Source organism: Vespula pensylvanica, chromosome 1 (genome assembly GCF_014466175.1).
Source record: "Vespula pensylvanica isolate Volc-1 chromosome 1, ASM1446617v1, whole genome shotgun sequence".
Taxonomy (NCBI): domain Eukaryota; kingdom Metazoa; phylum Arthropoda; class Insecta; order Hymenoptera; family Vespidae; genus Vespula; species Vespula pensylvanica.
The window spans coordinates 4,883,378-4,901,265 of NC_057685.1; the positions used below are offsets into that span (position 1 = coordinate 4,883,378).

General features: G+C 29.7%; 5 protein-coding genes across 15 annotated transcripts in view; 3 read left to right on the forward strand and 2 right to left on the reverse strand.

The window, feature by feature from the left end:
- LOC122627915 (chloride channel protein 2) overlaps positions 1–2,215 on the forward strand; it is a 42,424-nt gene extending 40,209 nt beyond the window's left edge. Inside the window, exon 16 of one of the 3 annotated variants that reach the window (XM_043809607.1) lies at positions 1,454–2,215. The gene's annotated coding sequence lies outside the window, so the exon portion shown is untranslated. Of the gene's footprint in view, positions 1–1,450 lie in introns of all 3 variants that reach the window. The other 2 variants (XM_043809598.1, XM_043809578.1) reach the window with 2 other exon arrangements.
- The window catches only part of LOC122627976 (facilitated trehalose transporter Tret1-like), an 11,503-nt gene extending 1,403 nt beyond the window's left edge, over positions 1–10,100 (forward strand). The window contains exons 1-3 of one of the 3 annotated variants that reach the window (XM_043809733.1): positions 2,076–2,215; positions 6,949–7,262; positions 7,353–10,100. In XM_043809733.1, the coding sequence (XP_043665668.1) occupies positions 2,208–2,215; positions 6,949–7,262; positions 7,353–8,641 (1,611 nt within the window). In that variant the 5' untranslated portion in view covers positions 2,076–2,207 and the 3' untranslated portion in view covers positions 8,642–10,100. Of the gene's footprint in view, positions 1–2,075; positions 2,216–4,876; positions 5,047–6,948; positions 7,263–7,352 lie in introns of those variants that run through there. The other 2 variants (XM_043809717.1, XM_043809727.1) reach the window with 2 other exon arrangements.
- LOC122627998 lies at positions 10,093–11,428 on the reverse strand. The gene is made up of 2 exons (XM_043809758.1): positions 11,204–11,428; positions 10,093–10,893 (listed from the first exon to the last, which is right to left on the reverse strand). The coding sequence occupies exons 1-2, from the start codon at positions 11,256–11,258 to the stop codon at positions 10,238–10,240; spliced, it is 711 nt and encodes a 236-aa protein (XP_043665693.1). The 5' UTR covers positions 11,259–11,428; the 3' UTR covers positions 10,093–10,237.
- A 189-nt stretch (positions 11,429–11,617) lies between these two features.
- Positions 11,618–12,873, reverse strand: LOC122630630 (proteasome subunit beta type-3). Its single transcript, XM_043815349.1, has 3 exons — positions 12,717–12,873; positions 11,867–12,432; positions 11,618–11,793 (listed from the first exon to the last, which is right to left on the reverse strand). Exons 1-3 carry the CDS (start codon positions 12,717–12,719, stop codon positions 11,745–11,747), a joined length of 618 nt encoding a protein of 205 aa, XP_043671284.1. The 5' UTR covers positions 12,720–12,873; the 3' UTR covers positions 11,618–11,744.
- A 547-nt stretch (positions 12,874–13,420) lies between these two features.
- Positions 13,421–17,852, forward strand: LOC122630077 (cullin-2). Of its 7 annotated transcripts, none has more exons than XM_043815435.1 (8): positions 13,421–13,898; positions 14,581–14,800; positions 14,894–15,392; positions 15,525–15,704; positions 15,799–16,017; positions 16,112–16,282; positions 16,376–17,311; positions 17,410–17,852. In XM_043815435.1, the coding sequence occupies exons 2-8, from the start codon at positions 14,682–14,684 to the stop codon at positions 17,539–17,541; spliced, it is 2,256 nt and encodes a 751-aa protein (XP_043671370.1). In that variant the 5' UTR covers positions 13,421–13,898; positions 14,581–14,681; the 3' UTR covers positions 17,542–17,852. The 7 variants fall into 7 exon arrangements, with proteins under 7 accessions (XP_043671370.1, XP_043672234.1, XP_043670519.1 ...); XM_043816299.1 differs by having other exon boundaries at positions 13,421–13,893; XM_043814584.1 differs by having other exon boundaries at positions 13,421–13,858.
- Positions 17,853–17,888: the final 36 nt, after the last annotated feature.

Sequence of the window (17,888 nt, forward strand, 5' to 3'; positions counted from 1 at the left end):
TAATAAATAAAAAATTCTAATATAAGAGAAGACAGCACGGAAAACAGTTATGACGATATTTCTTTTCCTCGTCACTCCTCAATATGATAAGCGAGAACGCTATTATTTTTTATCGATAAGACTCCATTCGTAAATCTTTTATCGATTCTAAGATACAAATTAAATGAAACGCGAACTTGCCTCTTTAATGTGTATTATTCCAATTCGATGAATATATCCGAAAAATTTAAGATCGAATTATCATCAAACAATATCTATATATAGGTATACTTTTTTAATCGATAATAGCGTAATAATTGCAACAGTAATTACGATTAAACATGTATATAATTATAATCAAATTTTCTGTAATTATAAAAGAGCTTACGATAATTTAGTGCATCAAAAAATTCGTCTCTCTCGTAAATATTTCTTGTTAAATATTGTAGAATATATATATATATATATATATATATATATATACATTATATAGTATATAATATATATAATATATATATATACACACGAGATATCTAGAAATGTATATACATATACATACGTGTAAGTATCTCGTTACATATCGTTACGTCGATTCTACGTTGGACAACGTAGAATTCCTCCCACGTTACACACGCGTTTACAGCCTAATTCTATACTCGCTTAACAAAGTATATAACGTGTTACTCCCCCGAGTGATAATTTTCATCATTAGACTTTATCATCTAGAGTGATAGCACTGCGTCTGCGAATCACTCGTGACTTTTACGATCTCGCTTTATTTTCAATTATTTTTTACCCATTTCTCTTCGATAGCAATGTGTTCAAAACAAAAAAGAAGTTTTATTGTGAGAAAAAAGAGGTTTTTCATTTACAAAAATTAATATCGTGTCTTTGCCTTTGTTAGAAATAATTTTTTGTTTTACAGACAAGCATATGAAAACGATTCATAAATATCATATGAAAACATTCCAAAAAAAAATTATGAAATTTTGTGCCGCTAGTAATTTACATAGATGAATAAAAAGTCAAAGGTTATACCAACATCTGACACATTTAGAATATTCTAGATAATCTTTATTTATGCAGTATTACATAATGTATAATAATACATATTAATTTTTAGAATATATATATAATATAATTTATAGAATATATTACAAATATTATAAAGATAAAAAGTATATTAACTATCAATAGTAAAACAAAGAAACAATGAAATCACAAAGATCTCAGTAACTTTGATAACGTACGTCATCAAGTTTACGTGGCCAAATTTATTTCTTTTTCTCTTCAATCACGAGAGAAGAACGTGTTCGAGTACACGTTCGATACCTCGCGTATCCACAATCATCCCCATAATCGTAATGTCAGTACGAACATTGTCGAGACTCCGAAAAGTTAAGTTCGAACTAGCGATCCGCTGTGCGCGCGCAACTCGAGGAGAGAGAGAGAGGGATAGGCGAGGGAGAAGGAGAGAGAAAGAAAGAGAGAGAGAGAGAGAGAGAGAGGTAGATCGACGTATAAATGCTTTGTCGCTCGGTTCTGTGAGTGCATTCGCTCCGCGCGATTACTCCCGCCAACGTTAAGAGAGAGTATTCACATCTTCACTGTGTATTATTTTTCTTTTATTTCTTAAATTTTTTACAAGATAAATCGATAGATACGTAGAAATACTTCATCGAGATCGATAAATTTTTGTTGAGACGAAGAAGAAGAGGAAGAAAAAGGAGATAAAGATAAAGAAGATATAACTGATCGAACGCAAATGAATAGCTCATGGCGAAGAACTCTCGAAGGTTTTTACCATATCGGTCGTACGATCGGTTTAAGCGAGACATTTTAAAAGAAAAAAAGAACGCAAGTACGTGAATACGTTTTGAAGAATAAAAAGGTAGAAATCGTATAAATTTTGTTTATTGTCAAAAAAGATAAAAGAAGAGAGGCAAGAAAACGCAGAGTCTCCTCGAAGTGTGATAAATATACGTATATATATATACATATATAAGATGTTCTTTTAATATTGTGATCATCGAACTGTGATATATTCGCGACTATACTTATATTTTCTCTATATATATATATATATCCGGTGATAATTTGTACATATATAAATATACATATACTTGTTCGACTCTTTGTCTCTTCAACGAGGAAAATACGTGACAAGTGATCGTCAACGAAGGGGAAAAGTAAAAGATAAAAGAAGGAGCAGAAGAAATATCGACGTCATGGCTGAGTGAGTGGATAATCTTTTCCTTCCATTTTTATTTCATTACTTCGTCCTCTTTTTCTTACTGTATTTCTCTTAAATTTGAAAATATCTCTTTTAGTTTGCACGTGGTATTGGCTATATTCAAAATTGAATTCATAGATATGACTAACAAGTGCGAAATTTGAAACATAGAGAATTTTATTGTTATTTATTATTTGTTACATATGTATATGCCCTTTTAAATACGTATGTATAGACACAGTAGTTCTAACTCTTGTTCTTTCTAAAGAACAAAACTATCTATCGAAGATATAAATTTTATTTGAGATTTTATTAATTTAAAATTAGATCGAGTTAGAACAATATTTTCGAAACCCACACGAGAAAAACAAATCCATTCACGATCTATAAATGTTCTGATACTCCGAACACGACTTTGAAATATCACATTTGTCATCGTTAAAATAAAAACATCAACAACCAAAGCATCTGGCATCGTTCAATCTAAGCCTTACGTAACATTATTTTTATCAAGAATACATATCACGAAAGGTAAAAAATCTCTCTATCGATTGATTGATCGATCTCGACGAAGATTCAAAACAGAAAAGTTTCGAAGCAACGTGCGATGCAATGTGCTCGCACGAACGCGTTGATTTTATGCCAAGGTTACGTTTCGTTTACGTTTACGATTGTTTATCGTTTTCGCTCTTGATTAGTAGTCGGGTTATTAATATACCACATTACGGAGAATTCCGAAACTTCACGAAGAATGCCGAGATCTTGCACGATTTTCTGCCTCGATTATAACGAGACAAGAAGTGAAAGAGAATAAAAGTGTTGATAATTGATAAGGGATGTTAACTCTTACTCTCTTTCTCTATTTCTATTTGATATCTATTTAGTGTATAATATACGGCGTAAATGATGCAATTCATCTATTAATATGCATCGCTTAAAAGTACTGCTGAAGAATAAATAAGCTGACAGCCAAGTTTGATCGTCTACTCGAACTTTACCGAGTAACACTTCTTTGAATAATGTCTTTTAAAAATTAAATTTCTCAATCGACGTAAAAAATCATTATTGATTTTGAAACAAAAAAATATCATACTTTATAATTATTAAACATTTGATTTATTCTATATATTACATATATAAAATATATTATATATTTATATTTATATATATATATAAAAGCTTCTATATTCTTCTGTTTGAACAATTGGAAAATCAAATACAACCTTGATAGTAACGCCAAGAAATACTTAGTGTTTATATTTTTCGTATAAACTGGCATAGAGATTTCTCTGTTATTAATATTTCATAGGATATCCTTCAAAATAGAAACTGTTATCATTGGTAATAAAAACAAATTGTAATTCACGGAGGAGAGAAGAAAAATTTAATTTATAATTATTTAGTTTATAAAACGTAGATACGATTCTAACGCGAAAATAAATGAAAATAGCAGTCGAGCAAATATGGAAAAACGTAACAACGATTAGACTAATTGAACGACGAAGACAAAGTCCGCGAAAAACGACTTGGAGCAAGTTTAAAAATAATTCTCTATGTACTGTATTAGTATTCTCAGGTCTTTTGCTTCGTTATTCGTACATGAATCGTGTTAACCTTTGTGAATGCGAAAGAAGATACGTTGCGATTTTTCCAAGACATTCTGTTTATCCATGTAAAAATCGTAACAGAAGGACATTATGACGATACGTATGAATATATATATATATCTATGTACATACATATGCATTAACGCATAAATACATGTATATATACACACATACACGCAATTCATTTGAAAACACAACTTTGGTGATTATTGCTTTACGAACAAAATTATCATTATTATTTTGAATTTACGATCGATAAAAAAGAGAGAAAATATTCAATAGATAACATTTATCATCATGTACATTTGAATTTCAATAATTATTTTTACATTTTTCGAAGTGAATCATTAAGAGTAAGCGTTAATGTATTACTACTACTACTACTACTACTACTACTACTACTACTAATAATAATAATAATAATAATAATAATAATAATATAAAAGTGATAGTCGATTTGATATAAACATATAAACAAATATGTCGCTTTTAATGAGTTCTTCGATCTCGAGATTGATCTTGTAATATATATTCGAAGTTCGTAGTGGAGACGTTACTTTTATCGACTAACAAAGATATTCTTGTTTCGCGAGATAATAAGAATAATTTGAATTGAAGGGATTGAAAGAATGACATAGAAAAAGAAACAACTAGTCCATCTTTTGACTTCGTAAAAACATATTCATTTCTATAATAGTATGATCACTTCGAAAAATAATTTTTTCAGAAAAGAAAAGAAAAAAAGACATTTTTTTGTTTAAATTCAAAGTACAAAAGAAAAGATAAAACCACACAAAGGAAACATTGTTTAACGTATTGCGAGACAAGTATGAATCATAAAAAAATAAAAAGAGAATCTAAAATGATAAAAATATTTTTTCAGAAATATATCAAAGTATTCATTAATAAATATTGATCTGTTTACAATATAGAATTTCTATAGTTTCCTTTGAATTTCTATTTTTAATACACACACACACACACACACACACGTATATGTATATAATATTACATGTTATATACAAATTTATAATATATTATATATACCTACATATGTATTGAGCAATCTCGTATGAAAACAACTACGCCTTTCATCGTCCATCCATTTTCCACGTGATTGCAAATGTTACTTTCAACGTGTTGCGAAAGTTCTTTCCAATCATGTAAAACGAATGATTACGATGACAGATATACGATATTCGTTTCACGTTGTACATCAACACGTAGGTATGTATAAATTTTTATAAAATAGTTTAATAGCAAAGATCATCAATTTATATTGGAATCTGAAAATGAAAGAACAATAATAAGTTATTATTGACGATTAAGACAATCGGATCATTGATCGATAATTGATGTTTTATAATAAAATGATAAGTATAAAACGTGAATTTCGTTAATATCTAATTGTTTAACAATTTTTTATAAAATACATTCGAGATCCTTTGTAAAGATCATTAAAATACTGATAATGCATTTCATTTATTATACTTCTTGTAATAAATAAATAAATAAATAAATAAATAAAATAAAGAAGAAATGTATTAAATAGATCAAATAATATCGAAAAATGAATAGTCAAACAAATAGGCATTTTCTTATTTTTAAATTGATTAATTTTCGTAAAAAATCAATATAAAAAAAAAGAAAAGAAAAGATTGAGTAGATAAAATTAATATTGAAAAATAATATACATAAACATACAGACAAACAAACACATATCCATATATTTTTTAGAAATCGATTAATATTAATTAATAAATTAATTAAAGATAGAAAAAGCGATAGATAAAAAGCGAATAGATAAAATAATATATACGGATGACCAGCTCTATTCATACACCCACAAACAAACATACAAACAAACAGGCACACACATTTTCTCATTTGTAATCAATTAATTTCCTCTGGAACTTTCTCGACTAGCAAGAATCTCTACCTTTCACACGACTATCTCTAATGAAATAAAACGAGTAAAAAATTCAATCTACTTTTGCGATATTCATTATTTACTTTTCTTTAACGAATTATAACGGATTATGTCTGATGAAAAATATGAAAGAAGAATGTTCTAGAATAAACGAATTGTCATTTGTCGACACCGTTAATTTTAGTTAAGCTGCATTCACACTGATTAAATTGCATGATGTGTAAAAATAAAAGGCATCGGTGTGTATGTATCTATGTATATTCATACATATATATATATATATATATAGGAAAAAGTCAAATTTTATTAAATACATTTTTTTTTTCTTAAAAATAAAAGCATTAATGTATACGTATGCATCTATACTTATATATATATATATAAACAGATCAATTTTTATTGAAGAAAATACTATTTTCTTTTTTTCTCTCATATATTATAATAAACTGATTGTCGATAAATATTTAACGAAAGATCAGCGGATGACTATGTTAAATCGAGAACTATTCTGCTAGTCAAACAATACAAAAGGAAAGTCATTGGAAATAATGGACTAGACATTGTTAACAGCTGATCGACAGATGATTGATTTTATGTAAACACCGTGACAATACATTTCCGAGATTTATTGTTCTTTGTTTTTAAGTAGAAAGCAAAAATTGATGGCATACATAGGAGAAACTCGAATTCAGGTCAAATTTATTTTAGTGATCACGAAACGAGCCAAACTTCGAAGCTAGGTTCGAATATTCCCTCTGACAATGTGATTTCAACGACATACATATATACGTGTACCTATATACAATATATATATATATATATATATATATATATATATATATTTGTTCATATACATATGTCAAACAGAAAACAGAATTTATTTGTCAGATAAAATAAAAAATGCTAGTACAATATAAAATATTCGTAGTTCTTTTTGCACTTTGAGATATGATTCACTTTAAGAAAAATGTATTTATACGTCTAAAAAGATGCAAATTTTTCAATTTGTTCTCGTATATAGATATATATATAAATCTTTATCAACAAGAAATTCAATTATTTGTTATCTATTTGTAGATAAAAATATCGTATAACTGTTTCTCATTCCTTTAATTTTTATTTTAATTTAACAAAAACGATAAATAAAAAACTTAAGAAATTTATATTAATCTAATTATGTTTGTAATTGATATTTTCAGAAAAACGTCAGATTTAAACAATGTAGAGAAGACGTCATTGGTAGACTCAGCATTACTACCAAAAATACAAACACCCATATTGGATGATGGGAAGATTAATTTAACGGCAAATGATAAGCATAATGATCCAGAAAATGCGAGATCTATTAACAAAGGTAGTGCTGTAAGACAAGTTTTAGCGGCATTAGTAGCTCAACTAGGAACCATCAACACCGGAATGACCTTTGGCTTCTCGGCTATAGCACTTCCTCAACTTCAAGAAGCTAATAGTACAATTCCAATTGTTCAAGGATCGTCGGAAGAATCTTGGATAGGTATAAGATCAAAAATTATTTAAAAAAATAAACAAGCAAACACGATGTTAAGATTGAATTAAAATTAAAATAATTATTTTCCACTTTTAGCTAGCATGTCATCCATCGGTACTCCAATTGGTTGCTTATTATCAGGATACATGATGGATATGTTCGGAAGAAAACGATCCTTGATTATCACAGAAATTCCAGCATTACTTGGTTGGATATTAATTGCAGCTGCAACCAACATTCACATGATCTATGCTGGAAGATTTTTTGTTGGGCTTGGATCTGGTATGGTGGGTGCACCAGCTCGAGTATATGCCAGCGAAGTGACTCAACCGCATCTTAGAGGAATGTTAACAGCAATGTCGAGTGTTGGTGTCAGTACGGGTGTTCTAATAGAATACGCTCTAGGAAGTCTCCTCTCATGGAATCTTTGCGCAGCTATCAGTGGAATTCTTCCACTTGCTGCTTTATTACTAATGTTCATTTTTCCCGAAACTCCGTCTTATCTAATTTCTCGAAATAGACCGGATAAAGCGAGAAAAGCTTTACAACAATTTCGCGATAATAACTACAACATAGATCAAGAAATGGAAGTGTTGGAAGAATTCTCTAATAAGAATAATCTCAAACGATTAACTGGATTACGTGAAATTGTTTGCGCACTTCTTAAACCTAATGCTCTTAAGCCATATACTTTACTCTTTATATATTTCTTGATTTACCAATTTTCTGGTACGAACGTGATAACATTTTACGCGGTTGAAATTTTTAACGATTCCGGAACAACGATAAATAAGTATTTGGCAGCGGTCATTTTGGGAATAGTAAGATTAGTTTCTACAATAGTTGCTTGCATTGCGTGTAGACGTTGCGGTAGAAGATCGCTTACTATGGTGTCGTCTGTGGGTTGCGGTTTGTCTATGATTGGATTAGGTGGCTATATGTGGTTAAAGGAATATTGGGAAATAAATCACTTACCATTCGTGGCTACATGGATACCAGTTTTCTGTATATTTTCATATACGGTCACATGTACCCTTGGATTTTTAGTCATTCCTTGGATAATGATCGGAGAAGTATATCCCGTACAAGTCCGAGGTATTATAGGTGGCTTAACGACAATGACCGCGCATTCTTTTATCTTTATAGTTGTAAAAACGTATCCTTTCTTTGATAAAGCGCTCACGAGTCATGGTACTTTTATTTTTTATGGTTGTATTTCATTATTCGGTACAATATACTTTTACATATGTCTCCCCGAAACCAAAGGTAAAACTCTTCAAGAAATAGAAGATTACTTCTCTGGAAGGAGCAATAGTTTGTATACTGGAAAAATACGTAACAACCCACAAGTATTAGAAATTAAAAAGGGCCAGGTTTTGCCTTGATGGAGTTGATAAATTTCATTTTCTAAGAATAATGTTTATGTGTAAAGGTCCTGCAATTGTTATGTCATATGGTACCAATGACTAAACTTTTACATTTTTGTTTCTTTTTTGTTTTGTTTTTTCTTGTTTTCTTTTTTTTAACGAATTCAGATGATACTACTACAAATAGAAGTTGACTTATTACTTAGTATCAAGGTGCCTTATATTTCAACTGTGATCCATTTTTTTTATTCCCACCAATCTTTCTAGAAACTTTTTAGAATAACTAACTTTGTCATTTACAGCTTTTTTAAAGAATAATTTAATTCATACATTTTATTTCTAATAAATTTCAATTTCATACAGATTTATTTGAAATCCTCATTTGATATTTGAATTGCCTTTTCAATGGCATCACATATGTTCATCTTATTCATTAATATTCTACACATGTATACATATATGTAATTTATTTTAGTTTTACTTTATTAATTCTCTAAATCGTTATTTTACAGCACTTGTATACCTTATTCAAGTAAATATGACTATTTTATTATTTAACCTTTTGCAAAATTTTCATACACAAATTAAAATGATTTAACAAATATGATATATAAAAAAACCTGTGTCCAATATTATTTATTATTATAGACAATTGATATAACATTGATAAAAAAAATGAATAAAAAATAATGATTGCTTTCAAAAAATTACAAGGGGCAATTGCAGCATTCAAAAGACTTAAACAAATCTAGCCACAATGATTCTTATGTATTTTAGATAGGATAATAAATTTTTTAGATTTATATGTTATACATACTCATTGATAAGAACAGATGCAGATATACTTATTAAAATCAATATCACAAACTTTATCTGTATAGTTAAATACAAAATAATTATGCTATAAATATTTTTTAATATAATAAATGCAATATTTGAACATTTTTGTAAATGCGTACAATAAAATTACTCAGGCATGATCTATTAAAAAAAAAGAAAGAAAAAATATAATAATAATAATAATAATAATGCCTTTGAAAGTACATTTACCATTATTTCTAATAAACATATTCCTATGTACATTACCGGTATGTGTACAATTAAACAAAAGGTGCTATTTATTGTATATGATATAGTATTATTTTATATTATAGTGCTTGTATATAAATGACTAACGACCATGGAATGAAAATATTTCTTAAATAGTAAAAAAACTTAATATATGGATGTGTAGATCTTTTAAATCATAGCAGATTTGGAAAAATTTCTTTTTTTAGCTGTGGTTAATTAGTTCTAAATATGAATAAGAAAATCTTTGATATTTATCATTTATTATAACGTTTAATTTGTCATCTTTGTACATAAAATGATATATTTAATTCTATTTTACATGTAGTTTGTACAAAATAGTCCTCAAGAAAAAATACAATGAGTGACTTATTTTTTTTACAAAAGAAAAAATATAAAGATTTATCTACGAAATTTCTTGTGATACTTTATTTTATTTCCATGTACATTTTCTATTTAAAGATAAAGGTAAGCATTGCTAGCATGAATTCAAATTTGAAAAACTAAGTTGTATAGGATTTTTTGTATCATAATACAATTTAATGTTTACAAAGTCAACTTAGGTATACTGTTTCTAGCTTCTTTTTTACGTTTTTTATCTTCTATAAATTTCTTTATCATTTCTTGAGGTAATACTTCACCTCTGTATGTTTTTGGTATATATTCTTTATCCAGTTCTTGAAGTCTTTCATTTACATATTTTACAGGATCAAAACTTTCTGCCTGTTTTATAAGTGTAACTTGCTCTGCCTGGAAAGCTTTTTCCTTCAATAATTCTCTTCTTTGTTTTATTTTTCTCCAATAAAATTTCATTTTCTTTCTAAGCTTCCTACGCTGATGTTTCTTCATTTTTCGTCGTCTGATGACTATCATACGTACAGCTTGCTTTTCAATAATATTCTCAATTGTAGGAAGTTCCATAGATTTATTTGGTACAGGTAATTCATGATGAATAGGTAAATATCTATTTGGATTTTCTATTTTAGATATTCCTGTAATAGGTATATCAATGATACTTTTATATATATCATTATTCACAGGTAATTCAAAATCAATATTTAATGTTCTTGGTGCAAATTTTATATTAAAATATAAATTAGTTTTATATATATCGTCATTATTGTTTCGATATAATGGGATAATATTTTTTTCCTTGTTTAAAATAGCTTCGTGTTTAAAATAACATCTTACAGGAAAAGTACCTAAAAATATAATAGTTAAAAATTACTTGCTATTTCGATTAGAAGCAAAAATCTAAGTTGTATAATTAAGGTTACATTATATAAAATATTTAATGAATGATTATTACGAAAGTAAACAGTCCATAAAAAAAAACAAGTTTTATAATACCACGTAATTATTTTTATAGCTTATAAAGTATTACTATACACAAATTATACTATTAAATAATAATCTAGCCTTGTTGAGAATTAACTTTAAGGTTAGGTAATTTTACTTTATTAAATTTTTTCTTTTCAAATTTATAAAATTAATTATCAATTTCATACATACCACGTGGATTAATAGCTAGTCTTCGAAATGTAGTACATAACATATTGAGAGTCATTATATTTAATAAATCCTCTCATTTAATAACAAATTAGAGTTGGTGCGCGAAACATAGCACACCATCCGGCAACATTTGCCCAAGAATGACATGCGCCATAAGAAATAAATATAAATTAGTAAATTATTTATTTAAGTTAATGTAAATTGTAAAATTAAAGCGTAATGATATAAACGGAAATAATTCAAATGAATCATTAAAAAAACTCATATTTTCATAAATAAAATATTAAAAAATTTCTAATGATCATAAAAAAAGATTGAATAGTGATAATTAAATAAATCTCCATGTTATATGTATTTATCTTTTCCTTTATTTAATTTTTTATATATAGATAAAAAATAAAAAAATGAATGATATAGTATTTATTTCAGTAGCAGTTTATTGAAAATTATTTTTTGCCAATCACTTGCATAGCTTAACTGATAACAATAATTATAAGAATTCTGTGTTGATTTTGACATAAAATAATGATAGAAAAATATTTTAATCCATACGTGTCTTAACTGTTCTTGTTGTAACTTTATTTTTTTCACTGCAACAAAAATAGATATTATAAATTTCATTTAGCATTAACAAGGGTTAACAATATACTTTTAAATACTTACATGATATGGACAATAGCACCCCAACCAGATATTGCATCTCTATCACATGCATTTACCAAAGCTTGACTAATAGTTTCGAAAAGGTCATCAGCTTCCAAATTTGGCTCATATAATGATTCACACATACCATATAATTGTTCTGTACATGTTCCACCAACTACAAAATCATCTGGTATATTCAAATCACCTATCAGATCCATGTTACAAATAAATGGTTCAAATGTAACAGGATCCAAACCAGCAACAACTGGTTCTATAAAGTACGGACCGAACCTTCTTTCATACAAAAGGTTTGATATCATTGCAGCAAAAGTTTTAGGATGAATTTTTCTATTTTCTTTTAATTCATATAAATTCAAACGAAAACGTAGTCTCTCCATTACTGTTTGGCTATCGGTACTAAGACCTGGAAGTCCAACATATAAATGTGGTCCCATCTCGTATAATTTTTGAAAGTCACAAGTCACAGTTTGTGCTTGAATACCAAATCTACGATCTGCAGCTATTGCCACACAATTTTTTCCTTTCATAGCTATTATTGCTCCACCATTGTATGCGAGTATACTCTAACGACAAACACATTGATTTTGTTTATAAAATTATAAAACAGCATAAAGAATTTATTGTTAAATTATCTCTAAATAACCTTAAATACATTTTAAATACATAAAACAAGATGTGCTTAGATCTCTAATAAAAAATTATTTTATATTATATTATCGAAAATATGCAATGTCATCTGTAAATTTGACAGTAATATACAAATTAAAAATTAATTTCTTTACTATCTTTTACTTATACATATAAGAATATAAAAATAAATCATTTTAATTAATGTATGTATATTTACCATTTTTAATAATATAAATTAATATAGCGTATTTGGAAATCAACACAAATCTTTATGTACAACCAGAAATACACAAGATAGATAGTGATGCATAAACAACGTCTTATATAGACGTGCTACCTTAAATCAAAGTATGAAAAGTGAAGTTCATTTGAAGTTGCAATTCAGATCAGTGGATAATGTTTAATATATCAACAGTATCTCATTTAAATTAAAATATCAATTATATATATATATATATATATATATATATATATATATATTAGCAAATGTTAGTTTTAATTACATGTTACAATAATAGTAAAAATGTATCTTTATCGTCATAGTGTGACGTACATACATACAACTACATCTCTTCTATTTAAAAAGATCAAAGTTGTATAAAGTCTGCCATATTTAATTTATTTCGCGCGCAAATTTCGATGTTTATCTCGGTGATTTTTAATGAAGAAAAAAAAAAAAGAAAAAAAAAATATCCATAAACAATTGTTTTGTACGATGTCACGACAAATATATCTACTTTTCTATTAAAAGTCAAAAGTATATAACGACATGAACAAAACAACAAGTTAGAAGGATAAAAATATAGGAAAGTGAAAAATGGCGTGCGATCGAGGAACTACGTTTGCTACATAGAGTTTTTAGATAGCGCCAGTCATGACGGTAGGGTAGCCCATCTATTTTCTTCCCCCTTCTACTATTCTTCCAAAGATAGCCAGAAAGTCGAAAGTTGAGAAAAAAAAGTATGGCTGTACGATGTTATTAAGAGATTCGTCAGAGAGTGGTAGAGAATATTTTGCGTACGTTTAGTCGCGTTAATGGTGTAGTAAAAAAGAAATTTCCGTTAACGTTCATTTCATCAAGATTTAAGTAATAGTGAAAAGGAGATAAGTGTATAAAGGAGAAGAAATAATAAACCAAGGACGAGAATCCGTGTTCTCGATATATAGAAGAAAAATAAATATGCGTTCGATCATCGCAGAATATTGCAAGTGTCATGCATTTTGCAACGGGGAATGACTCGCGATACGCCAAAAATAAGCGGTCCAGAACAGGTCCGTCGCTGTGATGGCTGAAATCGATCAGAGATCATTGAGTTAATCGAAAGGATTCGCGCTCTTTGTCCCCCCTTTGACTTTTTGGTTAGTGGCCTCGATCCCGCGAACATCTGGATTGTGTAAAGTAGAGTCAGCTGTAACTCGCAATATATATACGTGTGTGTGTGGTGTGTGCGTGCGTGCGTGCGTGTGTGCCTGTGTGTGTGTATGCACCTTCATTAAAGATTCCAATTTCTCATCGTTTAATCACATTTCTTTTAACGAAAAAAAAAAACTAAAATTTGGTGCGAAGTCATCATTCGTGTACGTGAAAAACGATGATCGAATTTGAGATTTACATTTCGATACTACAGTTCCTAAAGTGTTTCGAGTAACGTTCGATTTATTCCGTAGTTATATATTTTTTGTTTTCTTTTTTATCATCGTGCTCTCTTAAATCAATGTTAATAAGAAATAACTCCAAGGATCATAGATCTAAATAAGTATCTTTAATTGGATTAAAGACAAGAATTAGAGCGACCATGAAATTCCTTATATTTATATGTACACGGTGTATTTCACTTTTATATATTATTTTTAAACACCAACGCATTATACACAAAACATGCAGACAAAGCCTTCTATGCTCGGACTGTTAACTATATATTGCAGATTATTCTTGGAGTATATTTTAAGAACTTGGCTTTAAGAATCTATAAACAAAGAACATTGACATTTAGGCATTAAATTTTATTTCATTTTCTTTAAAAACTGAGCGATGCAAGGACCATCATAAATTAATAACTTAGAATCTTTTCATATTTCAGGATTGTGATATTAGGAATTATACCTTAAAGTTTATATAGGTAGTTACTGATTTATTAATATTCAAATCGGGGAATTTGTTGGCCGTGGATCAAGGAAAAGGATGTCACTAAAACCCAAGAGAGTAGATTTTACTAGAACCTGGGACGTTTTGCAAGAAACTGTTAAAGGAGTAATAACATTAGCCAATGTCCCTCGTGCTACGTGGAATGACAGATTCAGGTATATTAACAATTTAAATAAAGATTTATCCTTGTAAACAGAAAGAAAAATGTTTTGGTATAAATGAACTTGATTAAACAATTCTTGTTGCAGCGATGTGTATTCCTTGTGTGTTGCATATCCAGAACCATTGGCAGATAGATTATACAATGAAACAAAAAGGTTTTTGGATAATCATGTTTCTCAATTATTAACAAAAGTTCGTGCTCAAGGTGAAACTGGTTTGCTTCAGGCTTACCATCGTGCCTGGACAGAATATTCACAAGGCATAAACTATCTACATTGTCTATATTTGTATCTAAATCAACAACACATTAAAAAGCAGAAACTATCCGAAGCAGAACTTATCTATGGCACTTCTTCGGCTATGTCCGCTGATTGTCAAGAGCAGATGGAAATCGGTGAATTGGGCTTAGATATTTGGAAAAAAAGAATGATAGCGCCGCTTAGAAAATCTCTTGTCTCTCTTCTCCTAGAAAGCATTAATGCGGACAGGATAGGTGAGGCACCACCTGCTACAACCGACGTGATTTGTGGAGTGATACAGAGTTTTGTGCGGGTAGAAGAATATAAAGTGAAAGGACAATTAGATGTAAGAATAATTTCTATAAGAACATATTTTATATCATAATATAAAACTATATTTTTATCACAAAATAATTAAAACTTGATATACTAATGAATTAAAACTAATATACACACATTAACATCTGCTATTAATTAGATGTATCAAGAAATATTTGAAAAACCATTTTTGGAGACTACCGGTGAATTTTATGCGAGAGAAGCGTCTGAATTGTTACAACAATCTGACGTTACTCGTTACATGGAAAGAGTTACATGGCGACTTAATCTAGAAGAACTCCGCACGTACAAGTTTCTTCACGTTAGTTCAATGCCTAAAGTACGTTTCTCTTTTTGTTTAATGAATAACAAGAACAAGTGTATAAGTTCGAAACGAAAGAACGATAGAAGTGATCAAATAATAATTTCTATAGGTAAGTCAGTGCTGTGAAGAAAAAATGGTAGCTGCGCATCTTTCTTGGTTACACGCGGAAGCAGAAGCAATGATACAAAACGAACGCAGATGGGATTTATCTTTACTCTATGCTTTATTAAGGCCATTACCATCTGGATTAGCTCCGCTTGTACAGAAATTTACTCAACACATCACGCAGCAAGGATTACAAGCGATCGGACCATTACAAGGTGAAAATGTAAGATTAACAACATGTTAAATACAAATCGTCTTATTGATTTTAAAGACATTAAAAATCGACAAGATTCAACGAAAAATTTGCATTATTTTAGGTATACACTCAATTTGTAGAAAGCATGCTGGACGTGCATACAAAATATTCTGAATTAATTGGAGATGTGTTCAAAGGAGATCAAGCTTTTATAAGTGCTCTCGATAAAGCGTGTTCAGCTGTCGTCAATCATAGACCAGTTCCGCGTCAACCAGCTCGAGCACCCGAACTCGTACGTAATAATAATTTTATTGCTTCATTCGAAGAAAATACGATCTTTAAACCGAACTGTTTGATAAAGTTAACGGATACTATTTTCATGTAGCTTGCCAAATACTGTGACTCACTTCTAAAAAAATCTACTAAAGTTGCATCGGAGGGCGAAATAGAGGAAAAATTGGGACGATCCATAACTGTGTTCAAGTACGTCGATGACAAAGACGTTTTCCAAAAGTTTTACGCTCGTATGTTGGCTAGGAGATTGATACATCAACAATCTCAATCAATGGATGCGGAAGAGGCCATGATCGATCGTTTAAAACAAGCCTGTGGATATGAATTTACGAATAAATTACATCGTATGTTTACCGACATGTCCGTATCGGCAGATCTAAATGTGAAATTTACAGCCAGTCTCAGAGAAAGAGACGCGGACAATCAATTAGGCATCGGATTCGTGGTATATGTATTACAAGCTGGAGCGTGGCCCTTAGGTTTGCCACCTTCGCCTGGTCCTTTTCACGTTCCGCAACAATTAGAAAAATCTGTACAGGCCTTTGAATCTTTTTATCATGCGCAATTTAGTGGTCGAAAATTGACCTGGTTGCATCACTTGTGCCAAGGAGAATTAAAATTTAATTACTTGAAAAAGCCATATTTGGTGACGGTGCAAACGTATCAGATGGCTTTATTACTTCTTTTTGAACAGTGCGATGCTATACAGTGCAAAGAAGCAGCGGCATCGTTACATCTATCGCACGATCAATTAGTGAAGCATGCTGTGAGCCTCGTCGATTGTAAAATTCTGAAGAAATCGACGGAGGGCGAATTGGAGGAAGACACGATTCTTACGCTTAATTTTGATTATCACAATAAAAGAACGAAGTTCCGTGTTACGGCAGCTTTGCAACGTGATGCGCCCCATGATGCTGAGGCGACACACCGTAGCGTCGACGATGATAGAAAATTGTACCTGCAAGCAGCTATAGTTCGTATAATGAAAAGTCGAAAACTTTTGAGACATAATCAACTTTTACAAGAGGTAAGATTCCTTCGAAGAAATTTGTTCTCTTTTCTGAATTTCTTTATAATTCGGATCAATACTATTCGAACATTTATAAATGTAAAAATTTATTACAGGTACTTGGTCAGTCTAAAGTTACTTTTGCACCCTCCATCGGCATGATCAAAAAGTGCATTGAAGCGTTGATAGATAAGCAGTACATCGAACGTACTCCAAATAGTGCCGATGAGTACTCCTATGTTGCGTAACCTTATCGCGAAAGGCATCACTAATTTATTTCCTCGGGATGTTCCCTTTTTCGTTCAGTTCATCATTGTGACACCAATATATATGGATTTCAATTCTAAAGCAATTTTCTTTCTTCGATTATACGTTTCTTCTCAACATAGAATCTCGAACAGAAAAGATCCATACGCTTTATGATAAATCTTAATGTCATTTCGAAGATTAAAGGGAGCATCTTGAATCGCTTATGTGCTCCTAAATCGAGCGATTAATATCTTAGTCGATTCCTTGACTTGTAATATATGCACATCGAATAAAGAGGATGTTATTTTAAGCCGGAGTAAAGAATTACTTACGTTAAGAATTAGCA